General features: G+C 45.1%; 1 protein-coding gene across 3 annotated transcripts in view; it reads left to right on the forward strand.

The window, feature by feature from the left end:
- Vps53 (VPS53 subunit of GARP complex) overlaps positions 1-14,273 on the forward strand; it is a 182,014-nt gene extending 167,741 nt beyond the window's left edge. For 2 of the 3 annotated variants that reach the window (XM_017797063.2, XM_029561438.1), the window contains 4 exons: positions 9,040-9,105; positions 11,907-12,044; positions 13,418-13,522; positions 14,015-14,273. In XM_017797063.2, coding sequence (XP_017652552.1) covers positions 9,040-9,105; positions 11,907-12,044; positions 13,418-13,522; positions 14,015-14,185 — 480 coding nt within the window. In that variant the 3' untranslated portion in view covers positions 14,186-14,273. The remainder of the gene's footprint in view (positions 1-9,039; positions 9,106-11,906; positions 12,045-13,417; positions 13,523-14,014) is intronic. The other variant, XM_008828753.3, reaches the window with a different exon arrangement.
- Positions 14,274-26,564: the final 12,291 nt, after the last annotated feature.

Below are 26,564 nucleotides of genomic sequence, written 5' to 3' on the forward strand. Positions count from 1 at the left end.
AAAACAAGCTTAGAGGAAACAGTATTTAGATGAGAGAGTAAAGGCTTTAGATTAGGCAGTTAAGGTTTTCTTCCAGGGCTGGCACTGGAGAGGACAAGAGGCGATGTTCTAAGTAAATCTGAAGCTTTGAGTGCAGTTGAGCAGAGACCATCTGAGAGTTTACTCAGAGAGAGGATACAACTATCACCTCGCCCAGGAAGCTCCTTTGATTGGCTCCTCTCTCCTCACCTGAGTTCTGTGCTTTTAAGACAGTACCTCTCCTGGAACATGGTGGTACATACTGTAATTCCAGCTCTTAAGATGCTAAGACAGGAGGATCTTGAGTTCAAGGCCAACTTGGGCTACATAGTGAGACCTTGTCTCAAAAAAATAAGTAAGAATAAATAAGCTGAGCGTGGTCCCACATGCCTTTAATCTCAACACTCTGGAGGCAGAGGCAGGCAAATCTCTGTGAATTTGAGGCCAGCCTGGTTTACATAGTGAGTTCTAGGCCATCTGGGAATACAGGGAGGCCCTGTCTCAAAAAGACTGACTAAATAAATAAATAAAGACTAGTTCATGTCACCTGAAACCTGATAAACTGATTTATATACTAGAGCAAAGTTGGCTCTTTTCAGTTCCACCTATTTGGACCATCTGGAATTTGGACAGTTTTAAGTTTGAGGAGTACGTTTAAGTGATTTTAAAAGAAAATCTAGGCCTGGGGAGATGACTCAGTTGATAAAGTGCTTGCCATGTGAGGATAAGGACCTGAATTTGATGCTCAGCACCCACATAAAAAAATAAGAGTAAAGGGGCTAGAGAGATGTCTCAGTGGCTAAGAGGACTGGCTGCTCCTACAGAGGACCCAGGTTCAGTTCCCAGCACCCACATCAAGTAGCTCACAACCACCTATAACTCTAGTTCCAGGGGATGTGATGCCCTCTTCTGGCCTCTGTGGGTGCTGCATGCCAATGTGCATATACAAGCAGATGCACATACATATACACATAAATAAAGGTGGATAAAAAAAATTAAAGAAAAACTCCAAGAGTGTTGGCATTGAACTCATGAACTCACAGAATAATCCCAGCACTGGGGAGGCAGAAAAGGGGGATCTCTGAGCCTTGCTGGCCAGCCATCTAGCTGAATCATCAAGCTCCAGATTCATTGAGAGAGCCTGTCTCAAAAGGTAAGGTAGAGAGCCAGGCATGGTGGTGCACACCTTTAATCCCAGCCAAGCAGACTGATCTCTGTGAGATTGAGGCCAACTGTATACATAGAAAATTCCAGGCTAGCTAGGGCTGCAGGGAGACCCTGGATAGATGATGATGATGATGATGATAGATGATAGATAGATTAGATAGATAGATAGATAGATAGATAGATAGATAGATAGATAGATAGATAGATAGATAGATGAGTGAGCTATTGAGGAAGATATCCGTATCAACCTCTGACCTACACACACATATACACACACACTTGCAAGTGCACATAAGCATGCATGTCCACACATAAAAGAAAAAAGAAAAACAATTTTCAGCCCCTGATTCTTTCAAAGCATTACTTAAAGGCAAACTATTCATGGACTAATCAAGAGCAATGCTCATGTTCATTAAAATGAGCCTCACTAGACCTCTTTGTAAACACTTGGACAGCATATAAGCTTATGTAATTCAAGACATTTCCATAAATCCTTCTCTGTGCCAAACAAGGCAGTGCAGTAGAGGATCCTCTCTTTCACAGCTTAGTGACCTGTCCTTGTGGCTCCTTGTCTGTGCTGGTCTCTGTCGTGCCTCAGAAAGATGGCAAGTCAGTGTGTGCCATGCTGCCTATTGTCACTCATGAAGTGTCAAAGGCAGATAAGTGCAGATGGTTTTATCCTCTCTATTGTCAATTGGTCAGGCAGGACATGAGCTCTGGAATCACAATGGTTAGAGGCTGTATCCTGTGTCTGCAGCATTGCGTCTGTTTGTAGACAAGTTACTTAATTTTGCAGCACTTACTCTCCCTTGTCTCTAAAATCAGAGTGCTTGGTACCACCTCATGGAATAGCTAGGAGGATTAAACAAAATAGGGAGCCATACATGGTGGCCCACACTTGTAATCCCAGGGCTCAGGAGGATTGTGAATTTGATGAACCATTCTAGGCTATAAAAAAAGATCTTGTCTTAAAAAAATAAAATAAAATAATAAAAGTAATAAACTAGGGGCTGGAGAGATGGCTCAGTGGCTAAGAGCACCGACTGCTCTTGCAGAGGACCCGGGTTCAATTCCCAGCGCCCACATGGCGGCTACGAACTGTCCTTAACTCCATCTCCAGGGGAATCCGAAGCCCTCTTCTGACATCCACGGCATTGCATGACACAGGTGCACTCACATACATGCAGGCAATACACTCATACACATAAAATAAAAATAATAATAAATAAAATATTTTTTTTAAGTAATAAACTAAAAGCCAGTGCCTATAGTATTTGGCTCAGGTCTGGCACATGGTCAGCCCTCATTAAGTACCAGCTCCTATTCACTTTAAGCTTCCTAAGAGCGGGACATGACCTTGATTCTGTTTTCATTGCTCATCTCCAATACCTCTTCCACACACAGCCTATGCGAAGAAGTCAATGCTTGCCCTCAGCTGTCTAGCTGACCAGCACTAGCCAGAGTCAAAATGTTGTCTTGGAAAACTCCCTGGGCGGTTGTACAAGTCAGACACCAGCTGGGCCTGATTGCAGCACTTGGTGTTCTGAAATCCTGACCCTTGCATGTCCTGAGCATACAATGCATTCTCTCCACCTGGAGCTGCAGAATGATGCCGAACACACTAGCTCTGGTTTCATTAGTACATGTTACCAGGCACCCACTCTGTTCATCCCATCATGGTGTGTGATTTGAGAGGATGTGGATTGATTAAGATCTGTGTCTCTGGGAGCAGCTGTAGAGTTCTCAGTTACATTTCTGTCTGCAGACTTAACGGAGTCCCTGCAATACAAAGCTGACTCACTGGGAACATGTTTTCTGGGAGTTTTTGTAGCCTTGCCTAAGCTTTGCAGACTGGTTTTATGTCTAATGGCCATAGTAGCTTTGGTGCTGCCACCTAAGTCCTATGTCATGTCTATTTTCCACAGATTTTCCTAGTAATGAAAGAAAATTAGGTAGGTGTAATGGTGCAAGCCTTTACTCCCAGCACTCGGGAGTCAGAGGCAGGTGGATCTCTGTGAGTTCGAGGCCTGCATGGTAAGACTCTGTCTCAAAAAAATAAAAGAAAATTAACTGACAGTTATGGTAAACATCTGTAACCCCAACATTCAGGAAGCAGAGGCAGGAAGACTGTGAATTCAAGGCCAGCTTGGGCTTCCTAGGAAGACCCTACCTCAAATAGCAAAACAGTATATTAGCTAATCATCTTGGACCCAAAGCTCCTATCTGAGGAACAGTATCAGTTTGGCCAGTGTTTACTTGTGCTTTAAGGTATAGTGAGAAACCCATCTATTAGAACTGAAGTTTCATTTTGTAGACCCATGCAAAGATGAGTAGGTAACAAGAGGTGGATCTCTGCAGGCCAGCCTGGGGGAGTTTGTGAGGGACTGGAGGGCATTGTGGCCCTCAAAGGACTCCCATGTGAAGTTCAGGTTTAGCTGAACAAGGCTTGTCCTGGCATCTGCTCTCTGAAACCCAAGCTATGCCATAGCTGGAGGCCTGTTCACTCAGACAGCAGGATTGGAGGAACTGAGATGTTAACAGAGTGGCTGAAGAGATGGCTCCGCTGTAAAGAACACTTACTGCTCTTGTAAAAAACCCAAGTTCAGTTCTCAGCACCCATGTCAAGGGCTCATAGCCACCTATAACTCCAATTCCCAAGGATCTAATGATCCCTTCTGACTTCCATGTGTACTTGCATGTGCGTGCATGCATATACATGCACACACACACACACACACACACACACACACACACCACACCACACCACACACAAATAATCAAATCTGGAAGAAAACAAAAAGTTAACAGAAGCCAGGTATGGTGACACATACCTTTAATCCCAACACTCAGGAGGCAGAGACAGGCAAATCTCTGTGAGCCTGGTCTACATAGCAAGTTCCAGGCCAGTTGGGAAGGGGCTACCAGGAGACCCTGTCTTTAAATAAAAAATTTTTTAAAGTTAGCAAGAGATGCTTATGGGCAGAAACACATTCTTCCTCAAAAGCTGTAGAATTCAAAGCGAAGACAACCTCATCTCAGCTGTGCCTCCTGCCACAAAAGTGCTAGATCCCGAGTTGAAGTTAGGCTTCAAAACTGGTGCCAAAAATCAGAAAGGAGACCCTTTTCTGCTCTTTATTCTTGTCTTGATTAGCACATTTAATGAGTTATTTATCTTTGGGCCCCAGAGTCCTCTTGAGCAGTTGCAAGGGCACATGGAATTGAACCGTTCCTGTATTTGTAATGCTTCTTGCTAGTTTGTGATTTTCAGAGGACCTTGTGGGATTTGCAGGGTCATTAATTAGTCTTATGAGTGAGGTCATCTATGACTGAGCACATAGCAGAAATTAGATCCATTTGCCTAAGCTTACCCTAGAGAAAACAACACAGTGTGCTGTAAGGAAAGAGACTCACAATCCAGTCCTCACTTTCAAGCAATTGCCTCCTTGCTCTGGGCTCAGTGTCCTTTTTCAATTAGAGCATTGAACCAGGCTCTCAAAAGACCTTCTAGACTTTTCTTATTGCTCCAAAGTTCTTTGAGCAATATACTTCATGTCTGTGAAGTTGCTTTTTTTCCTTTGTGTATTTTCTTTGTTGGCTTGCTCTGCTTTGCTTTTGAGACAAGGTCTTACTGTGTAACCCAGGGATGACTTCAAACTCACAAACCTACTGTCTCAGCCTGCTGAGTGCTGATAAGCTTGTGCTGCTACTGTACCCAGCTTGCTTTATGGTATCTTTAAGCCCATATCAAGGGTTAGGAAGATAGCTCAATGGTACAGTGCATGTTTAGTATACACAGGCCTTGGGTTATCCTTAGCACCACAAAAAAGAAAAAAAAGAGTATTTCTGGATATGTACCGTGTTCACATTTTTTAAATTGCGATAAAACATATATAGCATAAAATGTGCTATTCAGCCATCTTTCAACATGTAGCTCAGTGGCATTGAGTATACACATTACTGAGATGCTGTCATAACCATCCCTCCAAAGTGAACCTCTGCACCCATCCACCGCTGCTCCCACCTCTGCAGCCATTCACCTGTAGCTCCCACTTCTGCACTCATCCACCTGCATTCGTCACCGCAGCTCTTGCCAGTCACATTACTTTCTGTCTCTATGACTTTGAGTACTCTACTTATCTCAAATAAGTACAATAAGACAGTATTTATCTTTTTGTATCTGGCATCATTCACGTACCTAATGTCTTCATGTCTCATGCACATAGCATGCATCAGAAATTCTTCCCATTTTTAAGACTCAATAATATTTCATTGTATATATTAATCTATACCACATTTTGACTATATTGACTTTTAAACTCATCTAATTCAAAACCATCTAGACAAAGCATTTAAAGCACATTTGAAAGCGCAAACATCACTATTCCATGGTCTAGCGTGTACATCATCACAGCTGGAAAAGTGAGACAATGGGGTGGCTATTCTCAGGCATACTTCTGCATACCTCTAGATGGCAGGGTGTTTTTCATTTTTAAAAAGGATTGATAAACTGGACTTGGTGGTACACACCTTTAATCCCAGGGCTTGGGAAGCAGAAGTAGGTGGATCTCTGTGAGTTCAAGGCCAGCCTGGTCTACATGTGAGTTTGAGGCCAGATGTGACTACAGTAATCCCAGCACTTAAGAGGCAGAGGCAGGCAGGTCTCTGTGAGATTGAGGCCAGGTGTGGTGGTGCATGCCTTTAATCTTAACACTCGAGGCAGAGGCAGGTGAATCTGTGAGTTCAAGGCCAGCCTGGTCTACATAGTTAGTTCTGGACTAGCTGGGGCTACAAGGAGACCCTGTCTCAAAAAAAGACCAAAAAAAAAAAAAAAGTCAAAAGAAAGAATAGTATACAGATTACAAAGAAAAAACCAAATGTATGATTTTTCACAAAAAATGTGATTGTGAGTGATAATATCTCAAAGAATCTACCATTAAAAGGTGGGGGGGGGCGCACACCTTTAGTCCCAGCACTTGGGAGGCAGAGGCAGGCGGATCTCTGTGAGCTCAAGGCCAGCCTGGTCTACATAGTGAGTTCTAGGGAGACCCTGTCTCAAAAAGACCAAAAAAAAAAAGAAAGGATCTACAGAGAAAAAGACTCACCCCCCCCAAAAAAAATGTGTTTCTGGGACTGGAACCGGAGCTCATTGGTAGAGCACATGAGCATTTGCCTTGCCTAGAATATAAGGCTCTGGGTTCAGTCCCCAATGCCACCAGATAAATATATTTCTGTTTATCAACAACAAACAATTTGTAAGTGAAAGAAGACCCTTATAGCCAGGCATGATGACATGGGCCTGCAATCCCAGCACTCAGGAGGTTGTGGCAGGAAGGAAAATTTGAGGCCAGTTTGCCTATGTAAGGAGTTCCAACCAGGGTCAGACCTTGTCTTTAAAAAAATAAAGGAAAGGGGCTAGAGAGATGGCTCAGGGGTTAAGAGCACTGACTGCTCTTGCAGAGGACCCAGGTTCAGTTCTCAGCACCCACATGGCAGCTAACAACTATCCGTAACTCCAGTTACAGGGAATCCAACATCCTCTTCTTACCTCCACAGGCTTTTCATGACATGGATACACTTACATACATGCAGGCAATACACTCATACACATAAAATAATTTTTTTAAAAAAAGGAGGGAGGGGCCCTCTGAAGGTTTCCTTTGCTGGGTGATCTTTCTCGGGCATAGCTGCTGGCCCCCTGCCCCCAAATCACCTCTGAGATACAAACAAGTTTGTCAGCGCCCACCTCTTGCACAGTGCTTTGTGCTTAAGCTGAATGACTGGCTGTTTTCAAGGTGAAAACAGCAGATAACTCATAATAAATGAGACCTTTTATCTTCAACTTGCACAGACAGCTGCTAAGTTGGTCACACCACTTCCCATGTTTTCTGATGACACTGCTTCATGTAAAACCCAAGAGCAAGGTTTTTATCTCTTCAGCTGTCTGGCAAAGACAGAATTTTATTGTGACTGACCAGGGAATGAGTGTTATATCTCCTTAAGATATGGAATATACTAGAGAATTAAGTCTAGTTATTCAAAACCCTTCCTGTCACTTAAGACTGTACAATTATTTATGCATATAATGTATCTCTGGGAAGTAGAAAAAGTAGGATATCCCCAGATATTTTAAAATAGAATCTTTTTTTTTCCTACCAACATATAAATGTTAGGACATGGCTTTGATTTTGACTGACAAGGCTCTTGTAATTTGCTGCATGGAAGACAAAGTTGAATCTTTGCCAGGCCTCAAAAACATATTTAAAAAAAAGAAAAGAAAACCTGTGACATGTTCCCATGTTTGCTTTAGATCTGTTTTTACTTGAAGTAAATCATTGCAGTTCTTGCTGAAGCCCCTTGTGGATTCCCACCCTTCCCTTATCCTCCCTCTATGCCCAAAAGTAAACACTGTTCTGATTTTGATTTCTACATTCCCATATGTGTTTGGGTATTTTATATGTGTATATATTTCCAAATGATACATGATTTTGTTTTGCTTATTTCTAAGCTTTATATAAATCATACTGTACATATCATTTCCCCTCTTGCCTTTTGAATGTTTTTTCTTGAGATTTATTCATGTTGATGTATGTCATTTGTGTTCACCCATTTTAACTTCGGAATCATTTTCTATTGTGTAAATATGCCATCATTTGTTTAGCCTTTTTTTTTTTTTGGTCTTTTTGAGACAGGGTCTCCCTGTAGCCCCAGCTGGCCTGGCACTCGCTATGTAGACCAGGCTGGCCTCAATCTCACAGAGATCCACCTGCTTCTGCTGGGACTAAAGGCATACACAACCATGCCCGTCAATTTATTCTATTTTTTATGCATACTTGGTTGTTTTCAGTCCTTTGTTTTTGCCAAAAGTGGATACAGGGAAGTTTTGTTTTTTTTCTTTAACATGAGTATTATGGATTGAATATGGAGTGTCCTGTCTAGGCTCATATGTTAACTGCATTGTTCCTAGGAGGTAGTACTTTTTAAAGTATATTTATTTTTATTTTATGTGTATGAGTATTTTATGTGCTTGTAAGTGCACAGTATATACAATGTTTGCAGAGGCCAGAAGAGGGCATTGGATCCCCTGGAACTGAGTTACAGTTGTTAGCTGTCAAATAGGTGCTGGGAACTGAACTCGACAGGCCCTCTACAAGAGCAGCCAGTGCTCTAAACCCCTGAGCCATTCCTCTAGCCCCTAGTAGTGCTCTTTTGAAAGGCTCTAGAAACTCTAGGAGGTACAGGCTAGTTAGGGGAAGCATGTCACTGGGGGCTTATTGTTGTGGGCTGTATGTCGCTGTGATCCCCTCTGTGCTTCTCGTCTGCAATGAATTGAAATTCCCTTGCTACACACTCCTGCCACCATCATGCTTTGCCCAGGCACATGGGGCCAAGCAACTTTAGATTGACCCCTCTGAGACCTAGTCAAAAGAAATCTTTCCTCCTGTAACTTTAGGTATTAGATCATAGTGACACAAAAAGTAACAAATGTAATGGGCAAGAATTTCCCTAAAGGATTTAAGTAAAAAGTGCTGCATCATAGATTATACTTTGTTTGTTTTGTATCCCTGGTGCTATCCTCTAAGTTGCTAGATAGACCAGGCTAGCCTATTACTTATAGTCCTCCTGCCTCTGCCTGCCAAGTGCTGGGATTACAAGTGTACACCACTATGCCTGACTGTTATGTGGATCTTCGATTAAGAAAATATTACTGGGGACCTGGAGAAATGGCTCAGTGGTTAAAAGCACTGGCTGCACTTGCAGAGGACATGGGTTTGATTCCTAGCATCCATATGGTGGCTAATAACTGTCCGTAACTCCAGTTCCAGGGGATCTGACGCCTTCTTCTGACCCCTACAGGCATTGCACGATACAAACACTTGCTATTCAAGTAGCCAGAACTCCTGTAATCTTAGCATTCCTAAGGTAAGAGGTGGAGACAGGAAAATCTCTGGTAGTTCACAGGCCAGCTAGCCTTGGGTGCACAATGCAGTGCCAGAACAACAAAGAGATACTTCCTGGGGCTGGAGAGATGGCTCAGCAGTTAAGAGCACTGACTGCTCTTGTGGAGGACCCGGGTTCAATTTCCAGCACTCACCTGGCAGTTATGAGCCATCCTTAACTCCAGTTCCAGGGGATCCGATGCCCTCTTCTGACCTCCGAGGCATTGCACAACATGGGTGCACTCACATACATGCAGGCAATACACTCATACACACAAAATTTTTAAAAAAGGAGTGGTTGACTGGAGAGATGGCTCAGCAGTTAAGGGCACTGACTGCTCTTGCAGAGGACCCAGGTTCAATTCCCAGCACCCACATGGCGGCTACGAACTGTCCTTAACTCCAGTTCCAGGGGAATCCAAAGCCTTCTTCTGTCCTCCGAGGTATTGTGCAACACGGGGTGTACTCACATACATGCAGGCAATACACTCATACACACAAAATAAAAATAATAAAAATTTTTTTTAAAAAAAAAGAGACACTGCCCCAACAAGGTGAAAGATGAGAACCACACTTGAGGTTGTTCTCTGACCTCCACACATGCGCCGTGGCATGCACGCACCCACACCCACACGCATGTACACATGTGCACACATATACACATCATACACACTCAAAGAAAGTTTAGACTTCTGACTAGCCACATTCCTGCATGAAATTACTGTCCTTAGGGTAACATTCCTTACCACTTTTGGAGAGTAGTATTTCTGATTTATTCTGAACTAAGCATCAGTGTCTTCTCAAAACCTTATAGCTTTGTCGAAATTATAATCACCATAACCATTAAGCTAATGGAATCTCTCATTAACTAGTTTAGTCATTAATTCTCCTGTCCAAAGTCAGGTATAAGGGAAGTAGGGAATGCAGAGTATCAGGGGCCTTAGGGGATCCCACTCCTTGCCAACTGGCTGTAATTATGAAACGCTGTCCAACAGGATTAGGCAGTGGCAGGTCAGTAAGCCTTGTCCTGAACATCTTGACCACTGGCCTCAGAGTGGCCATGGGATCTGCCACCCCACCATTGATTCATCTGGTTAGGGCTGTGTGATTCCGTTCTCCTAAACTGTCTAAACAGGCCAAGATATAGCCTTCTGACTTCAGCCATTTTATTTATGCATTCCTTTTTGTGGTGTGTCACAGAGCTTCATACAGGTTAAACAAGTGGTTGATCACTGAGCCATACCCCCTGAGTCCCTTGCCTCAGCCATTTCTGTTCTCCACCCCCAACATCAGGAGTCAGCAAAAAACTGTGGGAACTATAAACTAAAACTGCCCAGGAGATTCTAACCTGGCCATCCTGAGATACGTGTTGCAAGTTTTTATGTGCATGCATGTTTTGCCTACATATATGTAAGTGCACCTGTGTCGTGAAAAGCCCGTGGAGGCCAGAAGGGGGCATCAGATCTCCTGAAACTGAAGTTACAGACAATTGTTAGCCACCATGTGGGTGCTAGGAACCAAACCTGGGTCCTCTGAAAGAGTGCTCTTAACTACTGAGCCATCTCTCCAGCCCCCATGTTCCAAGTTTTTAAACCTCTGGAGCACTGATGTTCTCATCTGTAAAATGGGAACAATAAATCTCTTCATGAGGGCAGGACCTCATGAAGACAATGCGAAGAAATATTCTTGGATCATTCCTAGCTAGTGCTCCCTTAGGAAAGTTGATATCCTTCCAGATAATTAGCATTCAAGAGAACTGGAAAGAGCAGGGGAAAGTGGATTGTTGCCAAGATATGCTTAAATTTGGTTAGAATTTGATAGCATCCAGCGATTGAGTTACCTTTTTTGCCTTATAAATAAGATTTTTCTGACAGTTTTTGGTGCTGATGAGGGTATAGTCTACACTCTTGGAAGTCAGGTAAGCGGGCACATTCTGTGTGGAAAGAGGGCCAGACATGTATCAGGAACCTTCAAAAGGTCCTGATGAAGCCAGACTATGTAGACAAGGCTGTCCACTCCACATCTGTTATCAATACAAACTCTGGGAGCAAGCTAAATAGGAGAGTGCTATGATACCCTAAACTCATTGTGTTGTATAACCATTAAAAAAAATTTTTTTTTTTTTTTTTTGAGATAGGGTCTCATTATGTAGCCCTGGCTGACCTGGAACTAGTTATGTAAACCAGGCTGGCCTCAAACTCACAAAGCTCTGCCTGCCTCTACCTTCAGAGTGCTGAGGTTACAGGCATGTACTACTATACCCAGCCCTAAAAAAAAAAAAAAAAAAAATACTATATTTGTTGTTGTTGTTGTTTTTAAGTCAGGGTCTCCCTGTAGCCCCAGCTGGCCTGTAACTCACTGTGTAGACCAGGCTGACCTCAGATCTCACAGACATCCACCTGCCTCTGCCTCCCAAGGGCTGGGATTAAAGTTTTCACCTGGCATGAAAAATCATACTATTTTTAAGACTGCCATGGGAACATAAAATGCAAAAACTTCATACATATACTAGAAAACCCAGGGTAGAAACTATCCATGCACACAGTATGGTTCTGATTTAGTTTTATCCATACACACTGACCATCAAGAAGTATGCCACATTGGTTTCTTGAAGTTGTTTTTCCTGGACAGTGGGGATTATGGTTTTTTCCCTTTAAAGTTTTATTTTCCAAGTTATCTGCAATGAGAAAGCATTGTGTGTTCAGTCAGAATGTGACTACTCAGCATGGACACACTAGTGCTGTTTCCCTGGGAGGTGGCTGTAATGCTCTGCTTGGCCTGCAGCTGCTGCTGGACACCCACTCCCTAAAGATGGTCCTGCTCGACCTCCCTTCCATCGGCTCACAGGTGGTGAGGAAGGCGCCTGCCAGTTACACTAAGATTGTCGTGAAGGGCATGACCCGGGCCGAGATGATCCTCAAGGTAATGGCTGTGTCTTCCTTGGGGACTCTGTTCAACGAAGCTGGTCCTAGTTTTGAGCCGTTGTTCCAGGGAGTTTGGGTTTTGAAAACACAGGGTCTGCACTATCTCTACTGGCCCCTGAGGGTTGTCCACATTCTTGGTGTTGAAAATCAGTGTAGTTACTTGGGGATCAGGAATCTTTCTAACAAGTGAATTCTGTTGGATTCTCTTGCAAAAATGCTTTTTAGCCAGCTGAGAGTTTGGTGGCCGTGTTGAGGATATTGGAGAAAGCTTGGAAGTGGGGGATGAAATCCTTCGCCTCTCAGCAGGGATTTCAGGCCCAGCTGTCACTCCCTTCCTCAGAATCCTTTCTGCTCTCTGCACCTTTAAGTGAACTCTGAACAGATGTTGTAGTAACTGAATCTAATTGGCAAATGGGCTTTTTAAAGCCTCATTTAACAAGAGATTGTACTTTGGATGCTGATGGGAGAGTGTCTGCAGCTTGCAGCATCTGCCTTTGATTCCTACCTGCACTTGTTGGAAGAGGCTGGGAGGCTGGAGAGTGAAAGGTTACAGCCTGGTAAGAGCTGAGAGTTCAGCACCTGAAGGCACTTTAGGCCCATTCCCAGAATGACTCAAATGATGGTAGGAGCAAAAAGCTGCAGCAGCCTGGCCTGGCTATAGGAACCTTAAGCCCAGGCCTGAGGAAACCAGAAGCAGCCTAGTGGCTGTCCTCCCCAGCTGCCTTGCTCACAGGAGAAGAGGTGCATTTGGGGAAATATCTGCAAAGGATTTTTGATGGATCTGCTCTTTACCACTTCTGGTACATTTTCAGAAATTCAAAACAAAATCAGCCCACTGGGGAAGAAAATCAAATACCACATTCCAAAACCAAATGGAAATGAGTCTGAGGATTATAGTGCCATCTGTTTATATATTAATTGGTAGTTTAAATGAATGTGGTAAATTAACATTCCAGATTTCAGGTCTTCAAAAGAGTGAGGTCACTTTGGGACTTTTGTTTATGAAAACATCCAGGGGCATCTGTTCCTTTTACTCCCATCTCTTAATAAGGAGCCAGTACCCTGCTTCTCATGAAATGCCCCCAGCAGGAGAACACTCACAGTGCTTCCCAGATGGTCCCACCCAGGCCTGCTGGAGGATTCAGGCTTCTCAGGTGCGGGGTGACCCCAGAATCCATACATGCAAAAGCAATGTGGGCAAAAGCCACTCTTGAAATAACTGCTCAGCCATCAGGGCGTTTTTGAGTGTGGAGCTGCTGCTATGTGAGGGGGGCCTTGCAGATTCCCTTTGTGGTCAGCTGGCAAGTGAGAGCTGATGCTGCCCTCTAGCCCCAAGGACTCGCTTAAGACCTACTCTTGTCCCTTTGGTAGGTGGTGATGGCTCCTCATGAACCACTGGTGGTATTTGTTGACAACTATATCAAACTCCTTACAGACTGCAACACAGAAACCTTCCAGAAAATACTGGACATGAAGGTGAGCTCTGTCTTGTTTTGACCCTGGAGTGGATTGTAGCTCCTGAAGGTACCTCAGAATGCAGTTTTCTGACCCCGCCCTTCATCCCAGATTGTTGGGAGCCTTTCCTAGAGGCTGATCCTGGACATACAGGCTGCAGTGTCCTCAGGACCACCCTGCCTAAATGAGAGCCCCTGCCCAGGAGAGGACACAGTGAAGGGAATGGAAAGCAGATCAGAGGGATTATCTTCCCTCAGTCTTTTTGGCCCTTTCTTTTCTCTCCACCTTGTCTTTCTGTCCTACCCTGTTGCTGGTTTTTCCTTTCTTGGTTTTATGGTTAATCTCCCAGACCCAGGGCTACTAATTCCCCTGAAGAAACCAGTTCCTTAAGTTGGAATCATTATTGCTGACTACAAAGATCAAGCTGGGCTAACAGTGGACCCAAGTAGTATTTTTTTCTCCCTGCCATTGTGGACCCACCCCCTGACCACTGTCCTTTCTCTTTCCGTGCAGGGGCTGAAGAGGAGCGAGCAGAGCAGCATGCTAGAACTCTTGCGTCAGAGGCTCCCTGCCCCACCCTCAGGGGCAGAGGGCTCCAGCTCACTGTCTCTGATGGCTCCAACTCCAGAGCAGGAATCATCCCGAATCCGCAAACTCGAGAAACTAATTAAAAAGAGACTGTAAGGAACACAGAGACATTGCCAGGGACCCCAAGCAGCTGATTCTTTGAGACCTCCTGGGGCATTTGAATTATTAAAGTATTTCTCCCATGCTCTGTCTTAATTTCTGTCCCAAGTAAGGACTACGTTATAAAAAGGCAGTTTCTGGGCTGGAGGGATGGCTCGGCGGTTAAGAGCACTGACTGCTCTTACAGAGGACCCGGGTTCGATTCCCAGCACCCACATGGTGGTGACAAACTGTCCTTAACTCCAGTTCCAGGGGAATCCGAAGCCCTCTTCTGACCTCCGCGGCATTGCATGACATGGGTGCACTCACATACATGCAGGCAATACACTGGTACACATAAAATAAAAATAATAAATAAAATATACAAAAAAAAAGACAGTTTCATTTATGTTCCATTCCTGACGCTGAGGCAGCAGTGGGTAAAAGGTCCCTGTGGCTCACTGTTTCTAGGTTTCCTGTGTCAGTTCCACTGACTCGTGTCACTTCTCCACACAACCCTCCCCTAGAGCTCTCCTTTTTTTCCCTCTACAGCTCTTGGAAGTCACAGCCTCTGCAGCCAGAAGCTGCCTTTTCCTTTCTTGTCTCTGGGATTGGCCTGACGGCCTGAGTGAACCAAGTGGCAGATGGCAGGATGGGATCCTTGCCCTTGTTTATGAAGATAAGGATGGCCACTTCTCCATGCTGATTATTGCTTCCTGGGACTTACTTTGCTTCTGTTACCTTTCATCACATGACCAGGTTATCTCCAGGTTTTCCCCATGTCTCTGTTCTCTCCAGAAGACAGAGGTCCCATTGCATCTCTTGCCAGGGGAGCAGCCAGGCTGTGTGGAGGCAGACCTGGAGCTGACTTAGAGAAAGCATCTGTCCCTGCTCACATGAGGAGACTATCTTGTTCACTTCACTCTGCCCTGGGATTCTAGGGAAGGGATTGTCTTTTGAGTAGGGACACCAGGAAGTTCTCTTAGATAGGCTTTCTCCGCAGAAGCTGTGGGAAGGAATACATGGCAAACCTGTATTATCTGATCTATCTCCTGCTTGCTCATTCATTTCAAATCCACAGTACTTTCCAGAATCCCTGAAACAACCAAGGTAGCTTCAGTGCAGCACCAGAGTAGCCTATCACTGCTATACTGAGAAAGACCTGGCTTCATCCAGGCCTAGAAAACAGTATTGACTTTGCATGCCAGGCTTAGAACCTGGCACAACCCAGAGTGCAGCCTGACCTTGGCCTGCCCATGCTCTTGCCCATGCTCACTGGCTCTTGCAGCCAAGCTCTGCAGTAGGAAATCGCCCCACCTACAGGGAATAGGCACCTTACCAAGGAGTTACCCTGATCTCTTGGCTCACATGAAAGGCTTAATTAATCATGACTACCCAAGGATGACCACCATCAGTGAAAGCTTTTGTTCAGGTATAAAGTTTGTAGGACAATGAGAGAGAGCCTGGTGAGGAAGGTGGGGCTGTCTGTTCAATAGGCTTCAAGAGGCAATGGAAGTGTCAGCACCCCGTGTGGGGCATTCCTTTTTCCCAGCATTCTAGAACCTGAGGCAGGAGGATCAAAGGTTCCAGGCCAGCCTGGGCTACATAGTAACATCTCATTTGTTTATTTGGTTGGTTGGTTGGTTAATTTGAACTTTCAGCACTCAGAAATTGAGATTTCAGGGCTGGAGATGTAGCTCAGTGGTAGAGTGCTTGCCTAGCATGTCTAACACCCTGGGTTCAATCTCCAGTACTTAAAAAAATGTGAATTTAGACTGGGTGTGGTGGTGCATGCCTTTAATCCCAGCACTTGGGAGGCGAAGGCAGGTAGATCTCTGAATTCAAGGCCAGAGTTCCAGGCCAGCTGGGGCTACAGGGAAACCCTGTCTCAAAAAGACCAAATAAAAAATGTGAATTTTCAGACAGAAGATTTTCTGAAAGTCCATAAAATTTGTGACTGCTGTAGAGTAAGGAAACAGGTTCAAGAAGGTGACAAAAACATTGACTATTGGGCAGAGGTTGTAGCTCAGTGGTAAAGCACCGCAAGAAAAAGAAAGGGAAAGAAAAACCCCACAACTGATTGCCTGGTTGCTTCTGACTGCCCACAAGGCCCAGCTTTCATCTTGGGCCTCATGTCTCTTTTCTTTTTTTCATTTGTTTACAGTGCTGGGGAGTGAGCCCAGGACCTTACCATGCTAAGCCAGAACTTAGCTACATTCTAGTCCTAGAGCCACATTTCTTCCTGAGCTTCTAGACCATTCTTGCAAGTCAGTAGAAGTCTTATGTATTGAACATTTCGAATTTAAGAACACAGAGAAGTGGCAAGAAAAATCAGTGTGGCCCTTGGTTGAGGTGTACTAGGAAAAGGAAAGGTATCTGTTACAGTTTCAACGAGTGCGAGAGCTTACTGCTTGATCAGCAGGGAGACCCTCTGCTGTCCTGTGGCTGGTAAGGTTGTATGGCCTATCCTGCTGGGAGCTAGGGGTTGATGGGCCCATCTCCCAACAATACAGCCACCCACCTGTGAGAGCTGAGAAAGGCAGTGGGCTCCTCCTGCACCTGGCTCTTGTCACTCGCTGTTTATGTGATGTGTTATACTTCTGTTTTTGGTTCATTCATGAAGAGCCGAGTTTTCTGAATGTCTCCATAATGATATTGAGATGTCAAGCCTCCATTTTTCCCAGTTGGTGGTCACAGCCAGGAAGGTTGCTTTCTTGATTTATTACATTGTCAGTAATCCCCAAGGAGCCAACAGATGTCAGTAGAAGTTATGTTAAATGTCTCCTTGATGGGGACTGAATACAGTGTTAAGTTCATAGAGACAGCCCTTTCCTCAACTGGGGAATGCATTAGAACTCCTGGGCCCTTTGTAAAATGCAGCTGTCTGGAGGCTAACTCTGGTTTCTGCAGTGGGCCTGCTGTGTGTAGGGTTAGAAGCTACCTAGGTAATTACAGTTGTCTGTCAATATCCATGGAAGATTGATTCTAGGACACACACCCGCCCAATGCAGTTGCTTCTACCCTTCAGTACATAGGCAGTGTTTGTATATAATGTAAGCACATCCTTCCATCTACTACTCTGAATCATCTCTAGACCACTTTTAATGCCTCCTATGATGTAAATGCTAAATAAATAGTTGGATAGGGGATTGTTTTGTTTGGGGAGATGTATTAGTTGACTTTTCTGTTGCTGTGATAAAAACACCATTACCAAAAGCAAGATATGGAAGAAAGAGTTTATTTTGTATTATATGGCCACTTCCAGAGGGAGAGTCCCTAATGGTGGGAGAGGCATGGCAGGAGGCACCTGAGTCAGGGAGCTGAAAGATCCTCAACACAAACACAAAGCAGAGAACAGGAAGTGAGGCAAGACTACAAACTTTTTTTTTTTTGAAACAGGGTCTCTCCGTAGCCCCATTTAGCCTGGAACTCTCTATGTAGACCAGGCTGACCTTGAATCTCACAGAGATCCTCTTGTCTCTGCCTCCAAAGTACTGGGATTAAAGGTGTATGCCACCACCAGCTTTATACACTCTTTTTTTTGGGGGGGGGGGGTTTCTTTTTGAGCCAGGATCTTCCTGTAGCCCCAGCTGTCCTGGATTCACCATGGAGACCAGGCTGGCCTTGAACTCACAGAGATCCTCCTGCCTCTGCCTCCCGAGTGCTGGGATTAAGGGCACCACCATGCCCGACAAGTTTATTATTTTTATTCTATGTGTATGAGTGTATTGCCTGCACCCATGTCATGCAATGCCTACAAAGATCAGAGGTCAGAAGAGGGCATCAGATCACCCTGGGACTGAAGTTACAGGTGGTTGTTAGCAGCCATGTGGGTGCTGGGAATTGGACCCAGGTCCTTTGCAAGAGCAGTCAGTGCTCTTAACTACTGAGCCATCTCTCCAGCCCTGGCTATAAACTCTTAAAGCCTTCCCTCAGAGATGTACTTCCTCCAGCCAGGCTCTACCCTCTAAAGGTTCCATAGTCTCCCCTGTTAGGGTTCCAAATAGCAGCTCCCCCGACTCCCCAAAAGGGACCTACAAACTCTGCTGAGAAGCAGCCTGCCTTTCCTCTGACCTCCAAAGATAAGATAAGCAGAGTTCCTCTTATTTAAGAGGAAAAAGAAAACACTTCCACACCCTAATCCTACCTGCTTCCCCCTCCCTGATTTCTCCCCCAAACATTCCCCCCTTCCACACCCTAAAGCCCCCATATATAAAGTCCCAGCTCACAACCCATGGGTTGATATCTTTCCCTGACATCTTTCCCTGCCCTTCCCTGACATCCTTCCCTGACATCCTTCCCTTCCCTGACATCCTTCCCTTCCCTGATATCCTTCCCTTCCCTGACATCTTTCCCTTCCCCGAGGGAAAGGTGCCCCGTGCGAAATAAATCTGTATCCCGCTGAGAATTCCATCTGTGCCTCGGTGCCTCCTCCATCCATGCCATCCACTCGCTCCTGCCATATCTCTCCCCCCTCTCCCGTTCTGTTCAGCTCTCTCTCCCTCTCTCCCCCCCTAACATCCCGGAATAGTACCACAAATGGGACCGAGTGTTCAAAAGTCTATGGGGACATTTCTCATTAAAACCACCACAGAGAATTTTGTTGTTTCATTTTTAGGAAGCTTTCCATAATGTTCCCCACCTCTGTGTGCAAACCTAGTGCCTCCTGGTTGTCTCTCTCACAAGATTATATTCCCATCAAGGCACATCTGGAGCCATACCATAATCCTAGTCATCAGAAAGAAAAAAGTTTCCTAGCAAGCCTCTGTGATGTAACTTGAGAGCCCTTAAATAGTAATCTATGTCTACTTCTAAGACTCTTACTTGTAGCTCCCCCTTAAGAGGCTCATACTTGTTTGTTTTTTTGTGGCTCTTTATGGTTTGTTTTTTGTTTTTGTTTTGTTTTTTTTTTGTCTTTTTGAGACAGGATCTCCCTGTAGTCCCAGCTGACCTGAACTCACTATGTAAGGCTGGCCTTGAACTCACAAACATCCTCCTGCTTCTGCCTCCCAAGTGCCGGGATTAAAGACGTGCGCCACCACACCTGGCTTCTTTGTGGGTTTTTATTGTTGTGTTTTGAGTCAGAGCCTCACTATGTAGCCCAGACTGACTTCAAACTCCTAGCTCAGGCTAGCCTCAAACTCATTCTGATATTCCTGCCTTAACCTCCCAAGGACTAATGTTACAGGCATGCACTACCACACCTGGCAATAAATAGTTGTTATATTGAGTGTTTGGGGACAAATCATAAGGAAAAAAAATAATCTGTATGTGTTCAGTACAGGCCCAGGTTTTATTTCCCCCAAGTATTTTTATTGCATTTGGTTAAAATCACAGAGATACAGAGGGCCAATTACAGAATGTTTACTCTCTGCTAACAACTATTGGAAAGAGAAGGGAAGGGAGTCCTGTAGCCCATTTTCATGAATAGGTAGGTAGGTGTGTGTGTGTGTGTGTGTGTGTGTGTGTTTTCTCTCTGGTTTCCTAAACTAATGCCACAGCTATACAGTTAACCAACATGGTCTTTCTGGAGGCTAGCTGCTTTCTTTTTAAACTTTTGTAGATGACCAGGCCTAGATCTGGGCTCTTCCCCATACTGATTAGGGTTCTTCCTGTTTTGATTGCCACAACCCAGACAGAAGTTTTGTTTAGGATTGTTACTTCAAAATAATACAGATAGCCAGGTGTGGTGGTACACGCCTTTAATCCCAGCACTTGGAAGACAGAGGCAGGTCGATCTCTGTGAATTTAAAGCCAGCCTAGTCTACATAAAGAGTTCCAGGCCAGCCAGGACTTATATATTAAGACCCTGTCTCAATAATAATAAAACGTGCATTAACAAAGCAACTGACCACTCCAAACTTCAGGCAAACTTGACATGTTGTACCCATTCTGTTTCCCAATTGTTTTGAGGTTTAAACAAATATTGTATAAAGAATTCACTGAAGGACAGCAAGATGACAGTATGTAAAGACACTTGCCACCAAACATGACAACTTCCTAAGTTTGGACCCTGGGACCCATATAGTGGAAGGAGAGCTGACTCCTGCAAGTTGTCCTTTGACCTCCACATGTGTGTACCCACATACATACATACACAATTATGGGACTACAGAGGTGGCTTGGTGGTTAAGAGCTCATACTGCAGCCAAACATGGTGGTGCACTTGGGAGGCAGGCAGGTGGGTCTCTGTGAGTTCCAAGCCAGCTGGGGCTACAGGAAGACCCTGTCTCAAAAAGACCCTCCCACAAAGGTCATATTGCTCTTGTAGAAGATCCAAGTTGGGTTCCCGGCACCTGTGTGGTACAGCTTTCAACTGCCTTATAACTTCAGCTCCAGAAGATCTGATGCCCCCTCTGGCATATACACATGGGATACAGAAACACACATAATTAAAGATAAAATTTTAAAAGAATGAAAATGACCACCTTCAAAAAACTAATAAAATTAATGTAAAAATATTCCTTGAAGAAAGAATTCACTGCAACTGTTATTATAGACAAATAGTTGCCTTAGAGGGACCAGGCTGAGGAAAGTTTTGTTTGAACTATACCTGCAAAGCAGGAGCCACAGAAGGACAGGGTATTTTTGGCCCCTGGCCTCTGCTTGCAGAACCTTGGGATTCACCCCCATCACTGAAAAAATTCTCTGGCAGAACAAAGAGCCAGTACCCAGAAAGATGCCTGCTGTCCTTCCATCTAGAGTGGCTCTTAAGTGCAGATCAATAGCGTGAGAGAGTAAAGCACAGGTCCTGGCTGCTGCCTGATCCAGGGGTGCCACACAGGCCCATCCTCAATCGCTGCTGGACAAGGAAGCTTGGCTCCCCATTTACAGAGGCTAGGGGAAGTGCCAGAAGTGCACAGCTGGAAATCTAATCCTCTCCCCAGGAAGAGAAGTCTCAAAATAACTAGCTTGCTTGAGGGCAAAGGCAAGTGTTCCACACTTGTCTACTCCAAGTTGGATTCCTAAAAATAAAATCCTTAGGACTGACTGCATCAGGCCATTTAAGCATTAGCCTTGGAAACTCGTGAAAAGCCAGCAGACATGAAGAGAACCACTGCATTTTACATATGAAATAAAAATTTCCAGTCCCAGCCTAACTGCCCATCAAAATTGCCTGTTGGACCCTCAGAGTCCTGAAACTTTGGGAGATCTAAATTTCTTTCAAATGAAAGGATCATTCTTTGTAAGTCTTTTTCATTTTGTCCATCTGGAATTGATTTCTTGCCACATCTTGAAGTACAAAATACTGCAGTTAATTAAAGCATCACTGAATGTCATTTGCTAGAATGTCTTTCCCCACTGCTGACAGAAAACAGAAGGGACCCTAGGAAAGAACCTAGGCTTTCGTCCCAGGCACTGCACCTCTCCTGAGGCTGGTAGAGATGCACCCCTTCTCTAGCAGCCTAAGAAGAGAACGTGGCAGTCCCGGGCCGGCGCTGCTGTCCAGTGCGGTGCACCCTCTCTCTGAATGTGTGTCAAGTGTTCTGCTTCTGGTTTGGATTCCACTTTGCACTGAGTTTCCACCCCATTGGCTTTCCCTCCCCTCCTCTTCCTATCCCAATCTCGGCCCAGTTTCCCATGTGGCTGCCCAGCAATCCCTTGCCTATTCGCAGGAAGTTAATCCTGTTTCCTTCACTGCTGGGTGGGCATTTTGCAATGAAAAGTTAGAGGGAAGTCTGATGTTTCAACAGTGGAAAATCTGCTGCAGCTCTTCCATTAGCCTGGCCTGAGATTGTTACCTAGTTTCCATCCATGTCACCAGCTCCCTGCTTCCTTGGGACAGCTGGGGATCACTCTCAGGAGAAAAGAATCGCTTCCAATTACCCACCCCAGAGGGCGATGCAAGATGATCTTCCTACCAGCCCTCCGCCTTCTCACCTACATAACCAGGTTGAGGGAGAGGGCACACTGGTGAGCAGTGGCCTATGAAGAATTCGTCCACTGGAAACAAAAGCAGAGGAATGGAAACTTCCACAGAAGCTGTGCTCTGCAGGTCTGCTCCTAGTGCTTTGACGTTAGGCCAGTCATTGATTCTCTGCGTCTCCGCTTGCAATATCTGTGCAAGAGAATTATAAATCTTCCCAGCATTCTTTTTATTATTATTATTAAACAAAGTCATGTAGCCCAGGCTGGCCTCAAATTCACTAGGTAGCAAAGCTGGCCTTGAACTCCTTGTTGCTTCTGGCTCCCCAGTGCTGGGATGGCCCAGCTCATCCTAGTAAGCTGAGGCAGGAAGATTGCTTTGAGTTTGAAGCCAGCTTGGATTACATAGTTCCAGAACAACCTGATTTATTTACAGAGTGACCCTGTCCCGGGGGGAAGCAGGGCGGCGGGGGGAGGGAGGGAGGGAGGCAGCAGAATCACACCAGATCAGGTATGGGTCTGGCTGTCTAAGCCACAGGCAATGGGAAATGTGTTCATTATTATTTGCCACAGCTGGAGTCTGTGGCTGGTGAACTGGATGTGCTGTTGTAACCTCATGTGGTCAGCCTGCCTTCCCTGGGCTGACTCTAATCAAATAGCCAAGTGGCAACATATCTTGCTGCAGTGAGCCTCAGAATATTGGGTCTTTGCCTTTTTAGGTCAGGATGGTGCTATCACTGGAGAGTTCCAAAAGCCTCCCATTCTGCAAGGAAAGCTTTGCCCTGGCAGCTGCATTTAGGGATAAACCTGCAGGAGGAAGAGCACTTCCTCTCTCCTGGTGGCGTTGGCCCTGCTGCCGGCTGTGGAAAGTGGGGCACATTTCCTTTGACTGTGCCTCCAAAGCCTCCTCCAAAACTGCCTCCGCTCTTCAGTCACACCCTGAAGGGGTCAAATTCTTGCCTGCATGTTTTCTGTTGTCTTTTTAGGGGTTCATAGGAGTTTCTAAACCTATAATGCCCCCCAAATTAAGCAAGATTGCGGAGGGAATGGCCGTCCTAAATGGAAAAGCCGAGGTTGGTTCACCAAATGAATCCAGTTGCCTGTCAAAGAAACTAGATTTTTCCCCAGGCTGCCTGATTACCAGCATTCAGGTGCAAAGTTCCCTGTGGGGTGTTCACTTACAGAATGTGGAATGATGAGAGCGATGGTAAAATAAGAGTGAAGAGCCTGGAGTAGGGGGGACTCAAATAGCCCTGAAGTTGCTGAGGCAAGAGGATCTGGAGATGGAAGTCACCCAGTAGGGTTGGGGATAGAGCTCAGGGGTAAGGTGCTTGTCTGGCACCTGCTATGTCCTAGATTCATCTACAGCACTAACAAACACAAAAACCAAAACAAATAAGTTGGAAAAAAACTAGTGTTAAATGCTCGGTCTCTAGGAATGTTTCCCACTTAATCTGAAGGCTCTGGTAGCTTCTGCTCCCTAATCAAATGGAATTTGCACAATTTCCATGCCTCCTTCTGTTTGGAGTAATTTTTTAACAAGTCGGAAATTAAGAACAGCTTCTCAACAAACTTCCCTCCACTTCCAAGGCCAAGAAAAGTATTTGCAAAGGGTGCCACAGCTTTCCAGGGTCCTCAGTGAAATGGCACTTCTGTCCACTTGCTTTGTGTTAACTGAAGGAGAGGGGAAGTAGACCACAGTCTACAGTCCACAGGGGTCCTCACTGGAGGAAGCACTGTGACTGACCAACTGGAGCAACCACTGAGGAGCTTTCCCAGGCAAATGGAAGATACCGGGTACAAAGAGGCATCAGTTCACACAGAGACACCCCACCACAGCATACGCAGGCCCGAGGTAACACTTATGCTTCGCTTGTTTTCTTTTTATCTGGGTTTCACTCTGTAGCCCAGGCCAGCTTGGAATTTGTGTCAGTCCTCCTGTCTCTGCCTCCCAGGTGCTGGGATTATAAACATTACCATCAAACCTAGCCTTTTTTTTTTTAAGATTTGGATTTTACTCTCTTTCTTTTTCAACTTTTGTTTTGTTTGAGACAGGGTCTCACTAGCCCCAGCTGGCCTGGAACTTGATATATAGACCAGGCTGGCCTCAATCTCACAGAAATCAGCCTGCTTTTGCCTCCTGAGTGCTGGGATTAAAGGCACATGGCCCGGCCCCCTTTTCTCGACTCGATTTCATGCTGGTCTTGGACTTGACAATTAGGATAACCTTGAATTACTGGTCTTCCTGTCTCTACCTCCAAAGAGTTGGGATTACAAGTGTGTGCTGTCACCATATCCAGTTTTAAGTAGTCCTGGAGCTCAAACTCATGGCTTCGTGTATGCTAGGCAAGCTTTCTACTAACCGTACATCCTCAGCCCCTGATTTTGCTTTAAATTTATGTATTTTAAGCTCCCCAAAACTAAACGTTAAAAACGATACCAACATGTCACAGGTGGGCTGGGCTGGTAGAGGTCCTTAGAGTGTTTTTGTTGTCAGAACTGTTCATATCTACATAGACTTCAGGAGGAAGTTGCTTTTAGTGTCTTTGTTTAGAGTATCTGTGGTCACAGGTGTACACAGTGGCGCATGCTGTAGTCTCAGCGGACAGGCTGAGCAGAAAGCTAAGGCAGGAAGTTTGTGGCCAGCCTTGGCTTAAAAAAGACCAGAGTGGTGTGTGTGTGTGTGTGTGTGTGTGTGTACTAAAAAAAAATCTGGGCTAGTAAGCTGGCTGGCTTAGCGGGTAAAGTGCTTCTTCTGTATGAGAAATAAAGTCCGAGGTCCAAGGACCCGTCAATACTGCACAAAGAACATACAGACATAGCAAAATAACTTGGCAAGGCAGATTTTACTTTTGCAAAAGAGAGTCCTGCATGGTCAGTCAGGTCCAGCAGGTACACACAGGACCCAGAAACTTGGGGGGCTTTTATCCCTAATGTAAAAGAACTGTGTCTTTTCCCCATTGGCTGGGGTCCAACCTCACAGTCTTTCCCAGTTGGCTAATTTAAAAGAATTGGCATGAAGAGAGAAGAGCTCCACTACACCAGGCCATCAGGCTCAGGAATGTATCAGGCCTTTCCTTAAACAAGTCTTACAGGGTGTGGTGTGATTAAAAGATTAGAATTTCTGGTCATAAACCAAGTTCCAAGTTTTACAGGAGCTGAAAGAAAAGACTAATATCTAATGTTTCTTAAATGTGCAAGCCCCAAGAGGCCTTGCCACATATGGCCCTGCTGACCTGGAACCTGCCATCTTCCCTCTTACAGTGGAAGACAGTATCTGCAGGCCAGACACAGCTGGCTTCTGCATCTAGGGCCTAGGACCAAACTGACTGGGACATTACCTCCTGTATTCCCTCTGACAACACAGCTTGCCAGCTTCAGAGCTAACACCTGGGACCCATTCAGAGTTAAGCACAAAGCCTGGCAAGATAACTCAGTGGCATTTGTTGTCAAGGCTGATAACCTGAATTTGATCTGTAGTACCCACATAGTGGAAGGAGAGAACTGATTCGTGTAAGTTGTCCTCTGACCTCCAGATGTGCACTAGTGTGTGCATATACACACCAAAATAATTGTGAGCCAGGTGTACTGGTGCACATCTTTAATCCTAGCACTCAGAAGGCAGAGGCACGTGGATCTGTGTGAGTTTGAGGCTATCCAGGGCTACACAGTAAGACCTGTCTCAAAAAAAAAAAAGTGTGCTGGCACGTGACTTTAATCTCAACACTCAGAAAGCAGAGGCAGGCAGATCTCTGTGAATTCAAGGCTAGCCTGGTCTACATAGCACATTCCAGGCTAGTCAGGGCTACATAGTGGGTGGGGAGACTGCCTCAAAAAACCAAAAAGGAAAGAAAAAAAGAAAAGTGGTTAAGAGCACTTGCTCCTCTTGCAGAAGAAGACCCAGGTTCAGTTTTCAGCACCAACATGGCAGCTCACAATCATCTGTAATTCCAGTTCCAGGGAATCCCACACTCTCTTCTGGACTCTACAAGCACGTGCACATAGTGCACTTTTTTTTTTTTTTGGTCTTTTTGAGACAGGGTCTCCCTGTAACCCCAGCTGTCCTGGAACTCACTATGTAGACCAGGCTGGCCTTGAACTCACAGAGATCTGCCTGTCTCTGCCTCCTGAGTGCTGGGATTAAAGGCGTGTGCCACCATAGTGCACGTTTTTTAAAAATTTTTTTAATTATTATTTTTTTGTGTGTATGAGTGTATTGCCTGCATTTAAGTAAGTGCACCCGTGTTGTGCGATGCTGCAGAGGTCAGAAGAGGGCTTTGGATTCCCTTGGAACTGGAGTTAAGGATGGTTTGTAGCCGCCATGTGGGTGCTGGGAATCGAACCTGGGTCCTCTGCAAAAGCAGTCAGTGCTCTTAACCGCTGAGCCATCTCTCCAGCCCCACATAGTGTACTTTTTATGCAGGCAAGACACTCATACACATAAAATAAAAATAAAATATTTTTTTAAAAGGAAAAGGAGAAGCCAGGTGTGGTGGTACACACCTTTAATCCTAGCACTCAGGAGGCAGAG

The sequence above is a fragment of the Nannospalax galili genome, unplaced genomic scaffold (genome assembly GCF_000622305.1).
Source record: "Nannospalax galili isolate Female #2095 unplaced genomic scaffold, S.galili_v1.0 scaffold212, whole genome shotgun sequence".
Lineage (NCBI taxonomy): Eukaryota > Metazoa > Chordata > Mammalia > Rodentia > Spalacidae > Nannospalax > Nannospalax galili.